The sequence below is a fragment of the Podarcis liolepis genome, assembly GCF_965112155.1.
Source record: "Podarcis liolepis genome assembly, chromosome: 10".
NCBI lineage: Eukaryota > Metazoa > Chordata > Lepidosauria > Squamata > Lacertidae > Podarcis > Podarcis liolepis.
This window is the reverse complement of record NC_139562.1, coordinates 28,251,841-28,272,348: the sequence shown is the minus strand read 5'-3', so window position 1 is coordinate 28,272,348 and position 20,508 is coordinate 28,251,841. Positions and strand designations below refer to the sequence as shown.

General features: G+C 46.9%; 1 protein-coding gene across 2 annotated transcripts in view; it reads left to right on the top strand.

The window, feature by feature from the left end:
* PVALB (parvalbumin) overlaps nt 1–20,121 on the top strand; it is a 42,886-nt gene extending 22,765 nt beyond the window's left edge. Inside the window, exons 1-5 of one of the 2 annotated variants that reach the window (XM_083462438.1) lie at nt 467–623; nt 9,209–9,277; nt 12,961–13,093; nt 16,750–16,859; nt 19,897–20,121. In XM_083462438.1, the coding sequence (XP_083318564.1) occupies nt 9,217–9,277; nt 12,961–13,093; nt 16,750–16,859; nt 19,897–19,925 (333 nt within the window). In that variant the 5' untranslated portion in view covers nt 467–623; nt 9,209–9,216 and the 3' untranslated portion in view covers nt 19,926–20,121. Of the gene's footprint in view, nt 1–466; nt 624–9,208; nt 9,278–12,960; nt 13,094–16,749; nt 16,860–19,896 lie in introns of those variants that run through there. The other variant, XM_083462439.1, reaches the window with a different exon arrangement.
* Nucleotides 20,122–20,508: the final 387 nt, after the last annotated feature.

Genomic DNA, 20,508 nt, shown 5'->3' with positions numbered 1-20,508 from the left:
AAATTAGCTTAATTTTCATTATTATTATTATTATTATTATTATTATTATTATTATTATTATTTCACAGATCTTTGCTTTTCCTGATGCCCAGCATCCGGGGGTGAGTGTTTTGAGCTCAGATTCGGCTCCATAATACACCCACCACCGTACCTGCCTTGACAGAGGCGCGGCTCTGCCCTAGTTCCTTCCTCCCCACCCAGGTGTGGCCGCTCTGCGCAGGGGCTCCTCCAATCAATCCCATCCTCCCTCCCGTTTGGCACACAGTTTAAATAGCCGCGCGGGGACGGGATGTCATTTCGATTCTCCGGGGACAAATAAATGGAAGTTTCATCAGAGCGTCCCGCCAGATTGCCGATGTAATAGGTTTCGGGAGCGAGAGGAAGGTGGGTGCCAAGGATTATTAATAGTGCCGCTTGATTAGTTAGGGAAAGGTAAATGTGATACTGCCATCACCGTCCCTGAGTATCTGACACCGGCGAGGAGGGGGACATCGCCTTCCCGAAATAGAAGAGGCAAGGAGCCTATATAAGTGGGGTGCCCACCCGGGGTTTCACCTTCCTGTGTGAGCACCTTCAAAAACCCACCAGCCTTTCCTAGCTTGCCTGGCACAAACATTAGACAGGTAAGTTTCAGGGATGGAGGCAGAGAGAGTGGATCCCATTACTCCAAGAAGGATTCATCTGTGGGTTTGGGGGACGAGGGGGGTGGGTCTCTAAAGGTGCGGTGTCTCTCTCTACCTGTAGGGTACAACTCTCCCACCCCAATAAAACAGACGTATCCCCCGCGTTAGTAGAAGCTCGGGGCTGCTTCTTTTTTCTCCTTCCCCAGCAAGGCAATCGGAACAGGTGAAGGGGGGAAATCCAAAAAGGAGGAAACTTCAAAGGGAGGAGGGAGGAGAGGGCGGTGGAACTGGCATGGGGAAGCGAGAAGCCGGATTTATTGAGAAAGCACGGGAAGGGGAGGAATAATTCAACCAGGATGTGCCTTAAAAAGACCTTTTTTTGAAGCTAGAGAGAAGGGCGGAGGCGAGCATCTGATCTCGGTGCGCATTTGTGCGTGGAAAGTCCGAGATCAGGGAACGAACAATCGCTTTGAGTAAGGGATTGCCAAGCGCCCTCATCGGCTGCCTGTTTAGCTGGGCCCTCGTGCTCTCTTGTAACCCCGAAGATGATGGCAACCCGAATGTTTTGGGTGCGTTTTGCCCCCGATTTGCTCTCGGGGATATGTTTTTCTTTCGTAAAAACCCTGCATATAAACGTGAGCAGCACTTGCCACATTTCTTCAGGGGAAGAAGCGTGTGTGTGTGTGTGTTTAAAGTCAAGGGTGCAAAGTTTGGAGATGGTTTCAAAAGAGGCAGGCAGGAAAACTGAGAACTGCAAAGATGAGGCAGGCGTATTCTTCCATCTCTGCTTGCGGCTTGGACCAAAGAGCGCTCAGGTGTCGAGAGAGAGAGACAGAGAGAGAGCGCAGAGCGGAGGGCCTGCGGAGCGCAATGCATGCTGCGGCGGTCCTCTTGAAGCCTCAGAGGTTCGAGCCCAGCTCTCAGTTTGCAAAAACAGGAACAGCAATGCTTTATGTTCGCTTTTCGTGAGTGCGTAGGTGATAGAACCCTGTTAGCTTTTCCCACGCTTTACGCTTTACGTTGCCCTACTTGAAAGAGGCTTCCCCACTCACCCCCAAAATAAGTTGGACTGGAGCAGATTGCACAGACGGTTACCAGAACAGTTGTTATGTAGTTTTTAAATTAATGTAAGGTCCAGCATTTTTCCTTGCACCAGATCCTTAAAGCCTAAAGGAACGATTTTCCCCTGACGAAGAATCCTGGTGTTATTCTAACGCTTGCTTTCCTAACTTTGCTTGCAAAGGTGGCTCAACCATCGCCCACATCATTTGGTTTCATGTCAAAGACCCGCCTTCCGCTGGATTTTTCTTTATGTAATTGCTTTGCTTTCTTTCTAGTCCCCCCTTGGGGGCGTTGGCAACTCCTTGTTAACCTCGGAAACGGGAGCAGGGGGATAAAGGGCATCTCCTCGGCCTCCTATCACCTCCATCTTTCCTGTTAAGTAAAGGCTTGCGCAGGAGGAGCGCCAGCCCGGTTTGGCTACTTGCGGATGGGCTAGCAAAAGCAGAGCAGGCTGGAGGCGGGCCTGGGGTTGCAGTCCTCTAAAGGCAATCGCACCTTCAGCTGAGCGGAGTGGGTGCGAAACTCGAGTCCCGTTCGCAACAGCAGCAGCAGCAAGCGTCAAGCCGAGCATCTCTGCGGTCTGGCGGGCGGTCAAGGGAAGATCTGGCGCACCGTGACCCGAGGCGGCGCCTGAGTGCGAGAGGTTGCTGAGTAAGGGCCTCGGCAACCAGGGCAGAAAGTATCGGGTGTATTGTAGGGAATCAACACCACCAAGCTCCTTCCTTCCCGCTTCTCTCTCTCTCTCTTTCTCTGGATGGAAAGACGGAGTTTTCAAGCAAGGATCTACTTAGCCGCCTTCTCCAAATCGGGGGGCGAGTAGGAGAGAAAGAGACCGAAGTTACAGCCTAGGGTGCTTTGGAGGGAAACCAGACGCCACGGCGACAGGTCAAACTGTGTGCTGACACGATCGTGTAGAAAGAAACGAGGTGGGGGGGGGGCTCTGATTTTAACAGCAAAAGGGACGCGCGGATAAAAGGTGCAAGTGAAACTTCTCCCTGTCCCCACTGGACGTCCTCACTGCTTCCGCGGAGACCCCAAGGATTTTTCTCTCTTCTGTACTGAAGGGGGGGGGGTAAAGCACTGGGGAAAGAGAGGCAAACCATGGTGAGTGATCTGCATCCCCAACACGCCCTTTCGCTGTTAAAATAGGACCTCAAGATGTGATTTGTGGTGGACCACGTTTCTGCCCGACAAAGAGTTCTGTGTCACTGGAAAACCTGCATTCTCCTACAGATCCGCAATAAAGCAGCAATAGTTTTACACACACACACACACCTATTTTTGCAACCTCATACCAGGCAGAGGGACAGCTGGTTGTAGCAAGAAAATTATGTTTGACCGGAATTTCATGCAGTTCAGGAGTTTCACAGAGCTCTTCCTCTGCCTTGTAACAACAAGCAGTGGCAGGAGGAGAACCATTGCGGGTCACCTTCCCTTTCCGCAGTCGGAGATCTGGGTGCGTTTCCTATGTAGTTAGGTGTGTTTGACAAAAGCTGGGGAGGGTTTTCAAGAGGCAAACTCGTGTGTACCACATCAGATCTTGATTGGATGTTCCATGGCAGTTTTTTCTTCAAAGTAAAAGTGGCCATCTGAAGCACTTTTTAAGGGGGTATTTAATGTTGGGTGCAGCTTGGCCTATGAAGATGATTGGAAACTCCTGGACTGGATGAGAGTGCATAACGGGGAGAAGAGGGTGGATAAAATCCCAGTCCTCAGCTTCCTCTACTGTACTTCTGAAACTGCTTCGTCCTTGAAAGCATGGAAGAGTGATGTGGCCCACAGTAGCTGCAAAAAGGGGTTGGCATGTTTTAAAGTGTAGCAGGAGAACCTGTGGTCCCCCCCTGATATTGTTGGACTCCAAATTCCATCAACCCCAAGCAATCACCTAGGATGATGGGAGTTGTAGTCCCAATAACATTTGATGGGTAGCAGGTTCCTCACCCCAGCCCTGCCTTTAAGATTAAACATGCATATATCACAGGTACTTCTAAGCAAGAACCTATAGCAGTGCTAAAAGGTAAAGGACCCCTGACAGTTAAGTCCAGTCGCAGACGACTCTGGGGTTGTGGCACTCATCTCGCTTTACAGGCCAAGGGAGCTGGCATTTGTCCGCAGACAGTTTTTCCAGGTCATGTGGTCAGCATGACTAAGCCGCTTCTGGCGCAACGGAACACCGAAACCAGAGCAGCGCACGGAAACGCCGTTTACCTTCCCGCCAGAGCAGTACCTATTTATCTACTTGCACTGGTGTGCTTTTAAACTGCTGGGTTGGCAGGAGTTGGGACCGAGCAACAGGAGCTCACCCCATCGCAGGGATTCAAACCGCTGATCGGCAACCCCAAGAGGCTCAGTGGTTTAGACCACAGCGCCACCCGTTTGCCGTTGCCCACAAAATCTCATGGAAAATAATAAAAGGTGCTGCAAGACTATGCAGAAGAGTTGCTCTGCTGTTTCATATTGTTAACTTCAGCACAGAAATGACTGCCAAAGCCAGGGTTATGCTGTCAGATCCACAGCCTTGACAGTCTGCTACAGCCCTGCCCTATGAGTCTCTTCCTGGGCCTACTGCTGACATAGGTATCTCTTTAGATCTCAGTGATCTTGGAGCCCCACATTGCATTTTTATTGGAAGCCATAAAATAAATGAGGCGTTCATTCCCCAAGGATTGATTTCAGAGTGTTGGAAAGCATTTCTGCACATTGTGAGCAGCCTTTCCAAGAGACTCTCTTGTTTTGGGATCAGCCCCTCCACTGAGGAACTGCAGAGAAGCATGTAATGCCTGTTAGCAGATTTTACCATCCAGACCTTCCTCTGTTTGCTAGCAGATGGACATATTTACTGTGTGCCGTTGAAAGGCAGCTTGATCCATCTGTGGCCTGCCTTGCAGCAAGCATGGGTGATGTAGAGGCCAGTGGGCTAGTGTAGAATGCAGCTACTTGATTCTTCTGGAATAAGGCAAAATTAGCACAAACAGAGCCAAATGTTTCTGCAGAAAGATCACTTATGGCGACACAGTGGCCAAGTGGTTTGAGTACTGGACTAGGACCTGGGAAACCCAATTTCATTTCTCTAATCATCAGTGAAACTCACTTGAGTGGCCTTGAGCTAGTCGCTCTCTTTCAGTCAAACCTACTGTGCAGGGCTGTTGTGGAGATAAAATGAACTCCTTGGAGGAAGAATGAGATATAAATGTAATAAACAAGCAAACAAAAGGAGACCAAAGAATGATATGGCAAAACTGCACATGGAAATTTTGTTTGGAGAGCGACACAATTTAAAGGCGCTTCTGTGTTAGTGCCAGAAGCCTCAAAAATAAAATGGAAACATTGGAGTGCTTGGTACTAAAAGAGAATAGGTGTGTATCAGGGACCTGATGGAACAAGGAGATGTCAACAGAATACAGTTTTCCCTGGACATAAACACTATAGAAAGGACGCAGAAGGGCATTCTGTGGCAGTGCTGCTCTTTATGCCAGAAAGGGGGTGAAGTCAATAAACTAGGAAGCTTATCATGAAGAAGGGCTTCCAAAGAATCACTGTGGATGGAAACAGCAGGCTCAGAAAAGTAATATAATATTGGGAGCCTACTGTCACCCCTTGACCACATTTCTGAAGGTGATATTGAGGGAGGGAGAGAAAATAGAAAGAGTTACATGACTCCCCTCAGTGATCAACGCTTAGCAAATGCTGCCACACAATTTATTTTGATTTCCCGCAAAGCAAATGTTTTCTTTTGCTTTATGGGCTTCATTATCTTCTGCTGATTTTCAACATGGCATACAAAATTCTACTTTTCATCTTTGTAATTGCTTCGCTCACATGCACCTCCTGCTTTGGCTGCTATGTTCCTGCTTGTTCTTTTCTGGAATAAGTGTCCTTGTTTCTCCTCCTCTCTGTTATCAGTTATCACTTCCAGAATGTGATTCCTTTCTCGTTTTGGGATCTGCTGCTCCTTTGCCCATGCTCAAATGGCTTCTTAAAACTCATTGTGTCCCCTCTCTCTGCCCAGCTTCCAACACTTTCTCCACTTTTCGCTGCTAAACACTTTTAGTGTTAATTATTATGTATTTAATGCACATCCCACCTTTTCTCCATGGAGCTCAAGGTGGAATACATGGTTCTTCCCTTCTTCATTTAATCCCCACAACAATCCTGTGCGGTAGGTTAGGCTGAGAGGCAGTGACTGGCCCAAGGTCACCCAGCTTTAATAATGTTTTATTTATTTTACAGCTCAATCACACGCTGAGCTTTGTGGCCTAGTGGGGGATTTGGACCTCTAACCACTGCCCCACAGTGGCTTAGGGATGATACCTTTGCAGATCAATATTTTTTTGTTTTAACACTGAAACGCTGAGATTGCTGTGTGTGTATGTGCTTTACTTACTGATGTGTCTTGTTGTCTTATCTTTTATTGTACATTACCCTGTGTTCCTTTCGGAGGAAGGGCAATTTATAAAAGTAGTAAAGAAAGAAAAGAGTTAATCTGTTTATAAATGATATGATACGAGGTAAGTAATGAGATGGGCAGGTCTGCAGATTATTTGCAGTTGGGGGCGGAGTAAATTTCTGTTTCTTTCTCACCCAGTTTTGAGAGCTCTTTGCTATCAGAGAACCAAGCAGACAGGAAGAGCTCTCCAAGTTGGGTGAAAAGGAAACTATGGTCAAAAAGACAATGATATACACTTCCAAGCTTGTTTTCTCCTACTCTGGAAGGTAGGACTCAAACCAATGGCTTCAAGTTACAAGAAAGGAGATTCTGACAGTAAGAGCTGTTCAACAGTGGAACACTCTCCCTTGGGAGGTTGTGAACACCCCTTCCTTGGAGGTTTTTAAACAGAGGTTAGGTGGCCATCTGTCATGGATGCTGTAGTTGCACTGCAGCGGGGTTGGACTAGAGGACCCTTGGGTCCCAGCTCTAAGATTCTATGATTCTATGATTTTGTATACATAGGATGGTTCTGAACTGGCTGACACTCATCAAGAAAAAAGATATTGATGTTTTGGTGGATACGTCACTCAGTGAGCAGCAGGTGTTTTGAAAAAAATCAAATACTGAGTTGTATTCAGCTAACTTTAACCCACTGAAATTAATGACCAATGGCCATGTCTAATTTGGGTCTATTAATGTCAATAGGTCTACTCTGAGTAAACATTAGTTGAATGTTACCCTCTGTGTTGGGGGTCATTAGGAAATGATTGAAAATCAAATGCTGTGTTTCATATTGTGTTTATAAAAATCTATAGCACATCTGAAATATCACATGGGCTTCTGATCACTTAATCTAAAAAAAGATATCCTATAGCTGAGAAAGATGCAGAGAAGGACAGCCATGATGATTAAGGAGTTGGTTGCCCTTTTCTGAACCTACCCTAGTAGCAAAGGCCAAACCATTCTGAGCTTTTTAGTATAAGTTTAGGGTGGTTGCATGGTCAATATTTTTAAAATCTTGAGTGGTGAGCAGTAAGTGCATTTGTTGTTGTTTAGTCATCTTACTTATTTTCGACTCTCCATGACCCCATGAACCAGAGCATGCCTTGGAAACTCTCACTTTCTTCTCAAAGCTTCTCCTTTTTTATGTCCATGGAGTTTTCTTGGCAAGTAAGTTCACAGGGAGACATTTTCCTTGTCATATTAGAACTCAATGACACCTAATAAAAGTAAATGTGAGTAGATTCCTGTGGAACCCTCTGCCACAGGATGTGGGCTTTGAAAAGGACAAATTAATGGATGAAATTCATGGTTATTAGCCATGATAACTCAACAGATCCTCTATGACCAGAAGCAAATTGTCTCAATATCAGCTGCTGGAGGGCAACCGAGACAAATGTCTCCATGCCCTGTTTGTGAACTTCCTAGAAACACATGGTTTATTCACTGTTTGAACGCTGAACGAGATAGATCCCTTGGCATGATCCAACAAGCCTATGAAGTAGTAGACTCTTGTGAACCCCAATGCTATGTATATTTACTCAGAAGGAAGCCACACTGTATTCAGTGGGGTTTTACGCCTCAGTCCAGGATAGCAGTTTGGATCCTAGAGCACACGGGAGATGCTGTTGTTCACCTGTAGGTTTTCTACCGTTTCCATTGCTGGTTTGCTAACAGGTGGAACCACCGCAAGGTGACTGGATGGGAAGAAGCAGGTGATGTTGGTGGGGTTGTACTTTATATAACTGTGCAGAAAGAGGGATTTGGAAAGGTGTGCAGGGCTGGGGGAAAGCTATACCTGCAGAAATCCTCTCCTTTCTCTAGAATCAATAAACAAAGTCTCCTACTTAGAGCAGGGGGACTGGAGGGCTTGGGTTCAAATCTTCACAGTGATAGTGAACTTTGGCCAGTCAGTAAGCTCTGTTTAAAAAAAACAACGGGGGGGGGGGGAGAGAGCTAAGCTCCACCACAAAACTACTTTATGGAATTGTTGTGAGGATTCATTGAGAAGGAAGGAGAGGAGAATCTATGACCCTCAACCTAGAGATACATCCTACATCCCTCCCTCCCATCCAGGACAGAGGTATCAGTCCCAACCTAGATGCAGCTATATATTTTAGAGATAGCTGATAGATAAATAGATGATAGTTCGACATAGCTCTTTTCCATCTTAGATGTATATAGAGATATACAGTGGTACCTCTGGTTACAGATGCTTCAGGTTACAGATGCTTCAGGTTACAGACTTCGCTAACCCAGAAATAGTACCTCGGGTTAAGAACTTTGCTTCAGGATGAGAACAGAAATTGTGCTCCGGGGACACGGCGGCAGCGGGAGGCCCCATTAGCTAAAGTGGTGCTTCAGGTTAAGAACAGTTTCAGGTTAAGAACGGACCTCCGGAACGAATTAAATTCTTAACCCGAGGTACCACTGTAGATAGATCCCTCCCATCCTAGATAGATAGCCACCTTTCATCCTAGCTTTCATCTATCTATAGATAGATATCGCTCCAGTCCTAGATATAAATCTAGAAACCCTTCCATCCAAGATAGGGATGTGTCTATAGACATCGCTGTCCCTCCCATCTCCATCAAGAGATGCTCCAAAGGCAGTCCTGTCTTCCTCTGGTTTTTTTGTCCCACCACATTATCTTTCCCTGGACCGGCCGGCAGGTTGACCTTGACATGACTGTCTCTCACTTCCTGCCTGTAACTCTTTCCCGCCACGCCAGGTGCTGCTTGGGACTGCGGGTGCAGAGAAAGTACCCAAATCTCTTGCCCCGGCCACAACCCCTTTAGCCTGCACCGGCCCCTCTCTTTTTTTGCAAACTGGTGCTCGTCTGGCAGAGAGATGCACACACACACATAGCCTAGTGGCTCTTTTCGTTCTGCTGCTGCTGCTTGTAGCTGGCACCCCTCCAGCCCTTCTCCCGGTGTGCCATCCCCGCCCGGCACTGCAGTTTTGGTCATATGAGCAGAAATGATGAGGAGGGCACTCCCCCCCTCCCTCCCTCCCTCCCTTTCCGCCCCCCTCCCCACACCCTCCTCTCCCGTCTTCTTCTTCTTAAATCTTTTGGCACTTTCCCTCCCAACAGTTGCAAGGATGGCGATGACTGACGTGCTCAGCGCTGACGATATCAAGAAGGCGGTGGCAGCATTTGCAGGTGAGCCACGCCGGAGACTTCCAAGTACCGGCGGGATAGATGGGGTGGCCGGGGGGGGGGGTTGGGGGAGGCATTGCGGAGAGTGGGACGCATATCTTCCAAAGTCCGGCCCAAGGAGATGCGGAGAGAAGGGGGCGGTTGGGGTTTTGCAAGCGCAGATTGCCAATCTGAGCCGGTCCAAGTCCGGGGCTCACGTCCTCCTCTGCTTGCTAACTTCCTCGGAACACCTCTAGCAAGGCAAGGCAATGCTTCGTTGATTTTACCGCTAAGATCTCGGAGAATCCAGTGCGGGAGGGCTCTGCGCCGCAGCTAGCGGAGAACTCCCCACCTTTGGACAGCCCCAAAGATTGGCATAGGGAGCCCTGAGTAATCTGGAGCCCTTCTGGCAGCAAGGCAGCACCCCACCCCCACCCCCAGCTACGACCTCCCCGCCTTATCCATCTTTCCAAGGACTCGCATCCCTTGCTCTGCTTGTGTCTGCTTTTCAGGATGCATAACTTTTTAAAGACATTCCGTGGGTTTCAGTCAAGCGGGGCTGCGGATGTGCTGGCTACAAAGGTCCAATCTTCGCCTGCAAGAGAGGCTTCCTCCCGCTTTTTGAACATGCAAGCTGCCGTCCACGGTTCAGGACTGTGGGCAGGACAGGGTTAACTCAAGGGTCTCGATCCACCCCCCACCCACCCCCGGCTGCAGGATTTGGCAGCCCCAACCTTCCAATTTCCCACTCGGGCAGCTCCCTCCTTGGAAGCACGCCTTCGGTCCCAAGTCAGGGTCTGGAGGCATGTGAGGTCACCGCCTTGCTGAAGCTAAGCAAGCCAGGGTCTGGCCAGTGCCTGGGTTGGAGGAGACTTCCTGGGAGCCACATCTACGCTGCTTTGGGCTCCCTTATGGAAGGAAGGTGACGGTCTAAATAAAGGTCAATGAAGATCATTGGCCTGGGAAGAGCCATAGCTCAGTGGCTAGAGTGCCTGCCTTGATTGCAGAAGGTCCCAGGGTCGGTGCTTGCTCCGGCATCTCCAGGTAAATCTGGGCGAGATTCCTGTCTGAAACCCTGGAGAGCCGCTGCCAGTCCGTGTAGGCAATATTGAGCTCGAAGAACCAATGGTTTGACTCCGTGTAAGGCAGCTTGCAATGACAGAACTGAACAGAGAAACCTGTAATTCAGCCCTGTCCACACACATACGCAGACTAACGCCAAGGTTGCAGGTTCGATCCCTGTATGGGACAGCTGCATATCCCTGCATTGCAGAGGGTTGGGCTGGATGATCCTCAGGGACCCTTCCAACTCTGCAATCCATGATACCCTCAAACATGTGGGCATGCAAAACCAGGATCACAAGGCAGAGACACCCCAGTTAGGCCAGATCCACCTTTCCCAGGTGTCTGTAGCTCTCCGAAGCTTAGCGCCTGCACAAGATATTTGCTTTGCCCAGCTATCTGTGTTCTAAGCAACTTCCAACCAACAGGACATTTCTGGCCTCGACCCGAATGGACATGCTACAACCCACCTCCCCCCCCCCAACCCTAAACCACTACGATGTCCTCTTTGCCTCCTTCTCCTTCTCCCTGCTCACGCGGCGACCTTGCCGAGAACGCCCAAGCCAAGGGCTGAGCTCGGAAGGAAACTCATCGCAGTAGCAGCCCAAAAACTCGAAGGGAAGGCGCGCTCGTCTGCAAATCACTTTAGTCCTTGGCACTTCATTGCTCTCGCAAGTCTGGCTCCCGCGGGAAATACGGGCCAATATGAAGACCAGGCTGATTCCCCACCCCGCTCCTCTCTCCCTCTTTTTCATTCATTGATTCTCTCTTGATTTGCATGCAGCGGCGGACAAAGGCTGCTGCCCACATCAAAGGAGGCCGGCCTAATCAGGGCACTTCTTAGAGGTCACTGCGTTCGATTTCCCTAGCGCCTCCCCCGGATTTAGAGCCCTTGGCGAGACGCGTCTCGAAGTTTCATTTCAGAAGCGTTTAAGCTTCTGGTGTCCTTTATTTGCAAGAGTGAGAAAAAGAAACACTGTGCTGTGCTACAGCAGTCTCTGGGTAACTGCCCTAAATAATATGCATACCAAGGAATGATAAGGGGGGAAGCCTTTGGAGAAAACCTTGATCTATCAGCACACCTGACTACGAGTTGTGGGGCTATTTATTATCTCTCTTCCACTTCCTCCACCACCCCGCTGCTTAGGTGTGCAGGGCAGGTTACAGACTCAAAATATGACAAGTAAAACAGCAGGCCTCTGTTGTCTTCCCTGGCAGCAGGGCTGCTACAGTGATGCTTAGGGGAGGGAGGTGTGTTTGAAATGTTGTGAATTCCACCACCCCTTGCTCCCAGGTCATACCACATTCAGAGCTACCCGAGTCACCCTTTTTCAAAAGCCTGTCTTTCCTGTCCTGTCTCTGCTTTACAAATGTGCCTGTCTCATGGACAGCCAGCGAGGACCAGAAAAATGTCAGTCTTGGTTCCTGAAATGTGTGTGTTGGTTGTGGGTGAGGAGCTAGAATACCTCTGGGAGTCTCTTCCAAATGAAGTCAAAGTCACCCTTGGCTTATATTTAAGTTGTATCTCTCACCCACCACCCAGCCCATGATGTCCAACTGCTTCGAACCATTGGGAAACATGGGACAGAAATGCTATAATAAAATCAATAATTTCCACCACTCTCGGCCACAAAAGTGACTAGCCCACAAATATTTCTTCTAGGTTCCCAGCTCACACAGACCTCTGTTAGACATTTGTGGCACATCAAGCATGAAATTCTTAATCTCAGGGTTGTGGGTTCGAGCCCCAACTGGGCAAAAATATTCCAGCATTGCAGGAGGTTAGACTAGATGACCCTCAGAGTCCATTTCAACATTACAATTCTATTATTTTCTCAACAGCCCCAAGGAGGATGGGTGTGGGGCAGAAACTAGTTACCTTCCAGATTACCATAGTCATTCTGGTGCAGTTTCCCAGTTATGTCCATGGTTTTAGACAATGCAGCAACTTTGCTAAAGCTTAGAAGCTCTGGTTCTAGTCACTATTTGGATAGAACACTACTTGGGACTCTCAAGGATCCTGCTATTGAGCTCCATAACTGAAGAAAGGAGACATATTTGTTGTCATCCTCTCTGATACTTAGTTGGGTCTCCGTCAACAGGGAGAGAAGGGAATCTATGCATATGAATTCTCTGGTGCTTTGCAAGCTCCAACAACAAATTGCAGGCACTTTGCAAGGCCTGACAATCAACTGATTGTCACCAGAGGCCAAAATGGATCACCTGATGTCATTGTGACATTGGGTGAATGACAGGTGAGCAGAGCTGCCCACTTGTCAAACTAGGCCCACAGGGTGGGGGAGACAAGGAGCTGGCCTTTCAAACAGATCTATTTCCTGCTCCGATATAGATAATAATTTTCTCTGTACTTAGCTGCCTGCCACAGAATGCGTGAACTGACTCCACTGGAAAGCACTGCGTTTGAAATGATTTGTGGTGCCAGACCTACAGTGGCCCATTCGCACATGCAAGCATCCACTGGTGTTGTTGCTGTCACTACCAATGAGCAGGCATGAATTAACCAACCCCATGCCATCTGAAAAGTGAAAGATGAATGGGCCTGTTTACAGAGTTAAGGTTGCTAAAGTGCCTTGTCAGCCACTCTAAAACTGAGGTGCCCTCTTCAATTCTCCATCTTCCTGCAGCTGCCGATTCTTTTAACTACAAGAAGTTCATTCAGCTGGTGGGATTGAAAGCTAAGAGCAAAGAAGATGTGAAGAAATGTTTCCACATTCTGGACAAAGATAAAAGCGGTTACATTGAGGAGGATGAACTAAAGTAAGGAAAGATTCGTGTTCCTCTCATATACCAACTAAAATATGGGTTGTAGAAATAATGTGCAGCATGGACTGGCCTTAAAGATTGCAACATCTGGTCATATCAATATATGCATAGAAGATGTTAAGCTACCAGCCATCATATGACTAATATCAGCCAACAGAAAAGACAATCCACATGCCCCATACCTAAACATTAATTGATCTTTTTGCTCCCCACCCTCAAAATATTTTGTTTTCACTTATTTATACAAGGAGAAGCAATCAACAATCAACCATCACCCCCACCCCCAGCAGAAGCACCAAATGTCTATTTAATTCCATTTAGCTTTTAAGTCATTTCAGTTTTTAATCAAAGGTAACATTCCACAGGTTGCCATGTATCCTTGGAAGCCTATAACAATGTTCTATTGATGTTGCATATGTAATAAAACAGTTTGACCAAGCTGTGGGAGGTGGTGGAGGACAGGGGTGCCTGGCGTGCTCTGGTCCATGGGGTCACAAAGAGTCGGACATGACTAAATGACTAAACAACAACAACAATGTAATAAAACTATGCCGGGTTAATCAGAAAGTAGTAGTTTTCTTTTCTGTTCAACTCTCTTGGACAAGGGTTGTCAGTTTCTCCAGTAATATTACCGGTAAGTCCCAGAGTTGTGAGATCCAGAACTCAAATGCAGTAAGTCTGCATTTAGTGTCTTCCAATACCTTGCAATAGTAAGCCAAACTTCAGTCATCAGGTGAGTAATGAGATCCTTGTGGGAAAGTTGTGGAACAGTTTCTGAATAGTTGTTTATTTATATTTGTGTACTGTCCTTCATCCAAAGATCACAGGAATAAAACCATAAAGTGCATAATAAAAACAAGAACAAGAACAAAACAAGCCAATAGCACACACACACACACACACACACACACACACACACACACACACACACGAAAAACACACACATTTAAATGATGTAGGATGTTAATCAGCCAAAGGCCTTGCTGAAAAGGGACATTTTTGCCTGGCACCTAAAGGTGTATAATGAAGGTGCCAGACAAACCTTGCAGAGAGCATTCCACAATTGGGGAGCCACTGCAGAAAACTCATGTTCCTCTTGTGACGGAGGCACATGAAGAAGGGCCTCTGATGATGATCTCAGGGTCTGGGGTGGTTTATATGGGGAGAGGCAATCCTTTAGGTATTGCAAGTGGTTCTGAGCTGTTTAAGTGCCATTTTAGGACCCAAAGGGATATCTTGTTTTGTGATAAGGCCTGCTTTATGAAAAATTGTTGTCACTTGTCCAACCAGGATAAGCTAAGTTTATTCAGTGTTCTTGACCGGTGAAATACAACTAATGCAGATCCAAGAGCTCAACCAAGAGTAAGATCCAGTGATTTTAAATTCAGTTCTGTAGCCAGACATGGGGGAAGAAAGGCTAAGGTTACATCCTAAGTCATCCTAAGGGCTCTCATCCTAAGGGTAATCCTAAATCAGGTGTGGGGAACCTTTGCCCCTCAAGATGTTGCTGAACTACAACTCCCATCATCCCTAGCCATTGACCATGCTTGCTGGGGTTGATAGGAGTTGGAGTTCAGGAACTTCTGGAGGGCCAAAGGTTCTCCATTCAAGTCCTATGTCAAAGAATCATATACTTGGAGGAATCTTGTAGGCCATCTTGCCCAACCTTCTTGAGGCTGGAAATCCAAAGCAAGAGCATCTCCAGGAGTTGGATGTCCAGCTTCTGTATGAAGACCTATGGGGAGGGAGACTCCCACCCCCAGTATTTAGTTTCAACATCAGACTGTTCTTGCTTTTTAGAAGTTTCTCTTAATGATCAACCAAAATCTACCCTCATCTCACAGAAGCCCATTAGGTATGCCCTGCCCTCCAGGGTACTGGAAAACAAGTCTTTGTTCTTTATAGTGGGACAATCCTTCAGGTATTGGAAGAGTGTCATCATGTCTCCCCTCTCAGTCTTTTCTTCTCCAGCCTAAATTTAGCCTATTTAGAAGTAAGTCCATTGAGTTAAATCAGGCTTACTGTTTAGGACTGCAGCCTAAAGGTATATCATTTATTTAAACATTTTAATAACATTTCATGTTAATAGAAAAAAAATAAAAAGTCAGTGTCAAGTGCTGATTGGGTTGGAGTTGTTTGCCTTCTTACTGGATCAAATATTGCCTGCATGTTATTTTCCCTTATATCTTTGCAAGTAAGAGGGCTTTAGCCTTTTTATTTTTTAGATGAAAGATGAAAATTCAAGGAAGGGGATCTGGATTATCCCCTGAGGGGGTCTTGCAGCCCTTGCCCCCACCCAGCTACAGCCCTGCTTGCAGGGGCTGAGCTCATGAAGTAAGCACTTAAAAAGAGGAGTATTCTCAAAAGAGAACGGATGGAAGGAATCTGTAACGTGGCTTGAAATAACTGCTGAAGCATCTGAAATAGAGCTTTCCCTTGTGAGACTCTCTTCCACCTGAAGCAGCCTCATGTGACAATTTCCTCTCTTTCAGCGACATTAGGAAGGTCACCCTCACAAGGCAGGACAGGGCCATGTTAGCCTGTTGTGCTTGAGCTCAGTAACGGACAGAATGAGAGCAAATTAACTCAATCCAGGCAAGGCAAAGGCAGAGATAGAGGTGTTGATGGTGGTTCTTGGGGGAAATGCTGCTTTGTGAAAAGGGTCGCACACCTCCTTAAGTTTGCAGGTTAAGGGGCGCTCTTAGCTTCAGATGTTCAGGTGACAACTCTAGCCAGGAGCGTGTTCCCTCACCTGTGGTTGATCTGCCAGTTGTACCCTTTCCTGGAGACCAGGGACTTAGCCATCATTATGCATGTTATAGTAAACCACTTGACTATAGGAACATACCTTCTACGAGGCTCTTCTTGAAGACAATTTGGAAACATCAGATGGTCCAGAAGGAGGCAGTGTGACCTTTACATGGTACTATCCATGGGGGGGGGGCATGGTGTAACACTGATCCTCTGAAAGCTCCACTAGTTCCTTGTCCAGGAGTAGCCTGTTGTTGTGGGACAACAACACTCATCATCTCCACCTAGGGTAGCCAATGGACAGGGGTTATGAGAGTTGTACTCTGACATCTGAAGGCACCACATTGGCTACCTTTATACTAGTCTGCTTCTGGGCTAAATTCAAGCACTAGTTTTGACCTTGAAAGCCCTTTGAAACTTAGGAAGCACCTTGTCAACACACACCCCTATAAATTGAGATGTTGCTCCAGATGCCACCATCATCTGAAGTGATGCCACCTGTGGCCAGAAATTGGTATTTTGTTTTATTTTTATGATTATGCCTGAAGTATGGTATTCCTTCACCAAATAGACCTGCAGTACAAACCCCAAGGCCTTTCAGTATCTAGTGGATGTGCATTTGCTCTACCTGACCCTCACATATGGCTTAATTCCTGTTCTGCCATTTTTAGTGCTGCCCTACTTTTTTACTGTGAAATGTTTTAAAAACTGAACAAAATTATGTTTGATTGTGTTTTTATTCTGTGCTTTGAACCACTTTGGAGCACCTTTCAGAGGAAAAGCTGTCTGTACATTTAGATAGCAAATATGTGCTACATGCATGAAATTTAAAAACTGGGTAACTCGGAGTTCTCATGAATTAGCTTCCTCTCCCCCTCCCCCATTCTTCTCATTGATAGGTTTGTATTGAAGGGCTTTACCCCTGACGCCAGGGACCTGACTGATAAAGAAACCAAGGAATTCTTGGCCGCTGGAGATAAGGATGGAGATGGCAAAATCGGTGTTGATGGTAGGTGCTTTGCCCTGGAGAGTTCAAATGTAACACCAGCAGGTCAGAAATAATACCAAGAACAACCATGCATTGAAAAGGAATGATTTTCAAAATGTATGCTGGGACACAAAAAACATGACACAAGAAAGATGTTAATTCAGTAATTTGATACTCCTGTTGCCCCAAGGCAGCTAGTTTCCAAGGAGATTGTCCACTGCGTCTCTGCAATCTCCTTCCAATCAGTCATTCTACCACATCATTGCACTGGAAGGTCTTCTTCTTCTTTGGCGATCACTTGTAGCCGAGTAAGATTGTCTTCCATAAATACAGTCTTAACAGTGAGCCCGTAAGTGACTGTGGAGGCCTATTCTGGATCCACATGTCCTTCCACAGTGGGGACATTGGTTTCCGGGTGGGAGTTAACCATGGTGTGGATTTGCCAAGCGTGCCTTCCTCTTAGTACATTTCTCCCTTGCGTCCTGAGTTCGAGCGTCTTCAAAGCACATGGCACCTTTGGTAAAGGCTGTTCTCCAACTGAAGCGCTCACAGGCCAGTGTTTCCCAGTTGTCAATGTTTATACTACATTTTTTAAATTTGCCTTGAGACAGTCCTTAAACCTATTTTGTTGACCACCAGCATTGCGCTTTCCATTTCTAAGTTCGGAATAGAGTAGTTGCTTTGGAAGACGATCATCAGGCATCCGCACAACATGACCAGTCCAACAGAGATGATGTTGAAGAATCATTGCTTCAACACTAGTGATCTTTGCTTCTTCCAGTACACTGATATTAGTTTGCCTGTCTTCCCAAGTGCAATCATTTACACTGCAAAGGTGCAACAGGACACTCACCTCTCTTTGCAGGAGGCTGCCCACTGCATCTCTGCAAGAGTCATGGCTTTGGGTACACATCCTTTGGGGCAGAACAGTCAGTCATGCAAAGATATACCTCAGAGAGTGACTTCCTCTCATTCTGTCATTGTCTAAAGAGTCTCCCAGGTATAAGGGTGAGGTGTATCTCCATTTTGAATTCAGAACATAAGTGGGGCACAGTTATCAGAAGGTGAGAAATGCTAGTCTAAAGTGATGGGACTTGGGTGAAAGGGCAGGCTTCAGGGAAAAAGCACAGCTGACTTCAGGCAGTTCTCTCTAGCAGGTTTACAGGAAAGCTCTGTGAGCCTCAGCCCTTTCAGGTGCCTATCTGGCAAAACATGTATTGTTGTTTTGACTGCATAAAATATCCCACAGAGCACTGTTACATTATGGGCATTGGAGGAAACTAAAAACGTGGCTCCTAGACCAAGTCAGGCAGCCCAGGGCAGGTGTCAGCACCAGTGGGTCCTAGCAGCTGCGAAAGGGTCTGAGCAAAGAGTTAATGCCAGTTCACATGCAGTTGGCAATTTAGCATCATTGCCACTTTTGCTACCCACAGCTGAGGGTGAAGGATGTGAAGTAAGGCAAAGGGACATGGCTTGAGAGCCAGTGTGGTGTAGTGGTTAAGAGCGGTAGTCTTGTAATCTGGGGAACCGGGTTCGCGTCTCCGCTCCTCCACATGCAGCTGCTGGGTGACCTTGGGCCGGTCACACTTCTCTGAAGTCTCTCAGCCCCACTCACCTCACAGAGTGTTTGTTGTGGGGGAGGAAGGAAAAGGAGATTGTTAGCCGCTTTGAGACTCCTGAAGGGGAGTGAAAGGCGGGATATCAAATCCAAACTCTTCTTCTTCTTCTTTAGCTTCCTGCTGTTGATTAATCTGCCAGGACAGCATGTAGGTATATGTGTTAGGTATACACATACATTGCAAAAAAGACACCCTCCTCCACCCTTTTGGCTCTACTGTGACCATGTTTGTATTCTTGTGCCACCATCTCTTTCCATGGAGCATGCCAGGGGAAATGCATGATTCATAAATCTAGGTCATATTGGTGTACTAGAAACAGGAGTTGGCATGTGTCCCAGAGCCGGCACTTCAGTTGTGTCTTTGGCCATGGGAACAGAGAGAGACATGTCATGTGCTGATCTGGCAGTCTTCCATGGCCATTAAGAGGCAAAAACGAGTCCAAGAAGGAGGTGGAGATCTACTAACATGGCCCTTCCAAACAGATCTCTAAGCAAGCCAATAAAAGTCAGTCTAGATGGGCCTCTCGATTTGCATAGTGACTAGGAAATGGGGGTGTCAATATTGTTAGGAGCTAAGGTCTCTAACCTTTTCCTGGTTGCTTTGAATTGGGTGGTATGTGCAGGAACCCTTCTGCCCTAAGATTCCATAGAGGTAAAGGAGAGCAGCTGAGAAACCAAAGAGAAAGTGAGGCACACACAAAACCCACAGGAACGTGTTGTGGAGATGCAGGCCCCCCGAAAAATTCAATCCTGTAGACTACAGGGTACTTCTTCAGAAGTGGCTTCCCTGCAGAGAAGGTACTTGTGAAGTACCACTCTGCAGGATTTGACCGACCTAGTCTCAGCACAATGGTGGTGATGGGGAGAGGCTGCACCTCCTTCCCCACCCTGCTCCTTGCCTGACCATATGTTTAATTGTGAACCCTAATTAAACATTAGCCCAGCCCTCAGGTTGAGGCTCCCCCAGCTTGCAGGGTGGGAGCTGTGTACAGACCTAACAATGCCAAATCTCTTGCATCCCAACCTGGCAACTTAACTGGGGGTGGGACTAGATGATCCTTTCGGCCCACTCCAACTCTACAATTCTATGAATTGTAAGGAAACGACGAAGTGAAATAAGTGTAAAGAGTAAGGAGTAAAGAGAAATAAAACCTACCACCTCCAGATGCTTTGGACTACAACTCCCATCAGCCCCGGGCCCCACAACTATGCTGACAGGGGCTGATCATGGAAGTTTTAGTCCAAAACATCGGAGAGGGATCAGGTTAGCGAAGACTGCCTTAAAACATTTACTCCCTGCTTGTGCTCCTGACACCAGTGAAATTGGTGATTTGACAACTGGATCTCAGAAGACATGAACAATGAGGCTGGTCCTTTTCATCACAACTCTCATAGGGTGCAAACTTGACTGTCTCCTCTTCCTCTCTCTTTTTCCTCCAGAATTCTCAACCTTGGTGGCTGAAGCATAAAGGCATTGACCAATCTCAACCCTTCATGCACCCTTCATTGCCTGATTCCAACTGTTTTTTGCTGACCTCCTTGGTTCCTCTTCTATTTATTTATGTTATTTTATACTCCAACTCTGTTCCTTGCAGCCCTGCAACTCTGTAAATTGTGCTGAAAGATGCTGTTAAAATAATAAAGGTCACATCAATCTGGGCTCCATTTTCCTTGCCTTTCACATGTGTTTCATTTTATTCCGACTTGAAAGGATGGAGGAAGGCAAAGAAAAGAAGGATGAGGTTAGGAATATAATCCTCTTGGCTATCTGGATACCCCTTTGCCGAAGCAGCTCAGGCTGGTATAAGGTGAGCAGCACCGAGGAAATTATTTCAGTAGGGATATGCCAATGGCAAATGATTTAATCTCATTTCACTTTGCGGCAAGACTGATTTCATACTCTCCCAGATACACACACTCATGCGCACGCGCACACTTAGCCTTGACAAATCTCTAGTGATAGCAATTACACAACTTCATTTGGCAGCCGATTCCTTTGATTTAACTGTTCTTGAAGCTGTAAAACATGTTTTAATGGCTTGCCTCGGATTT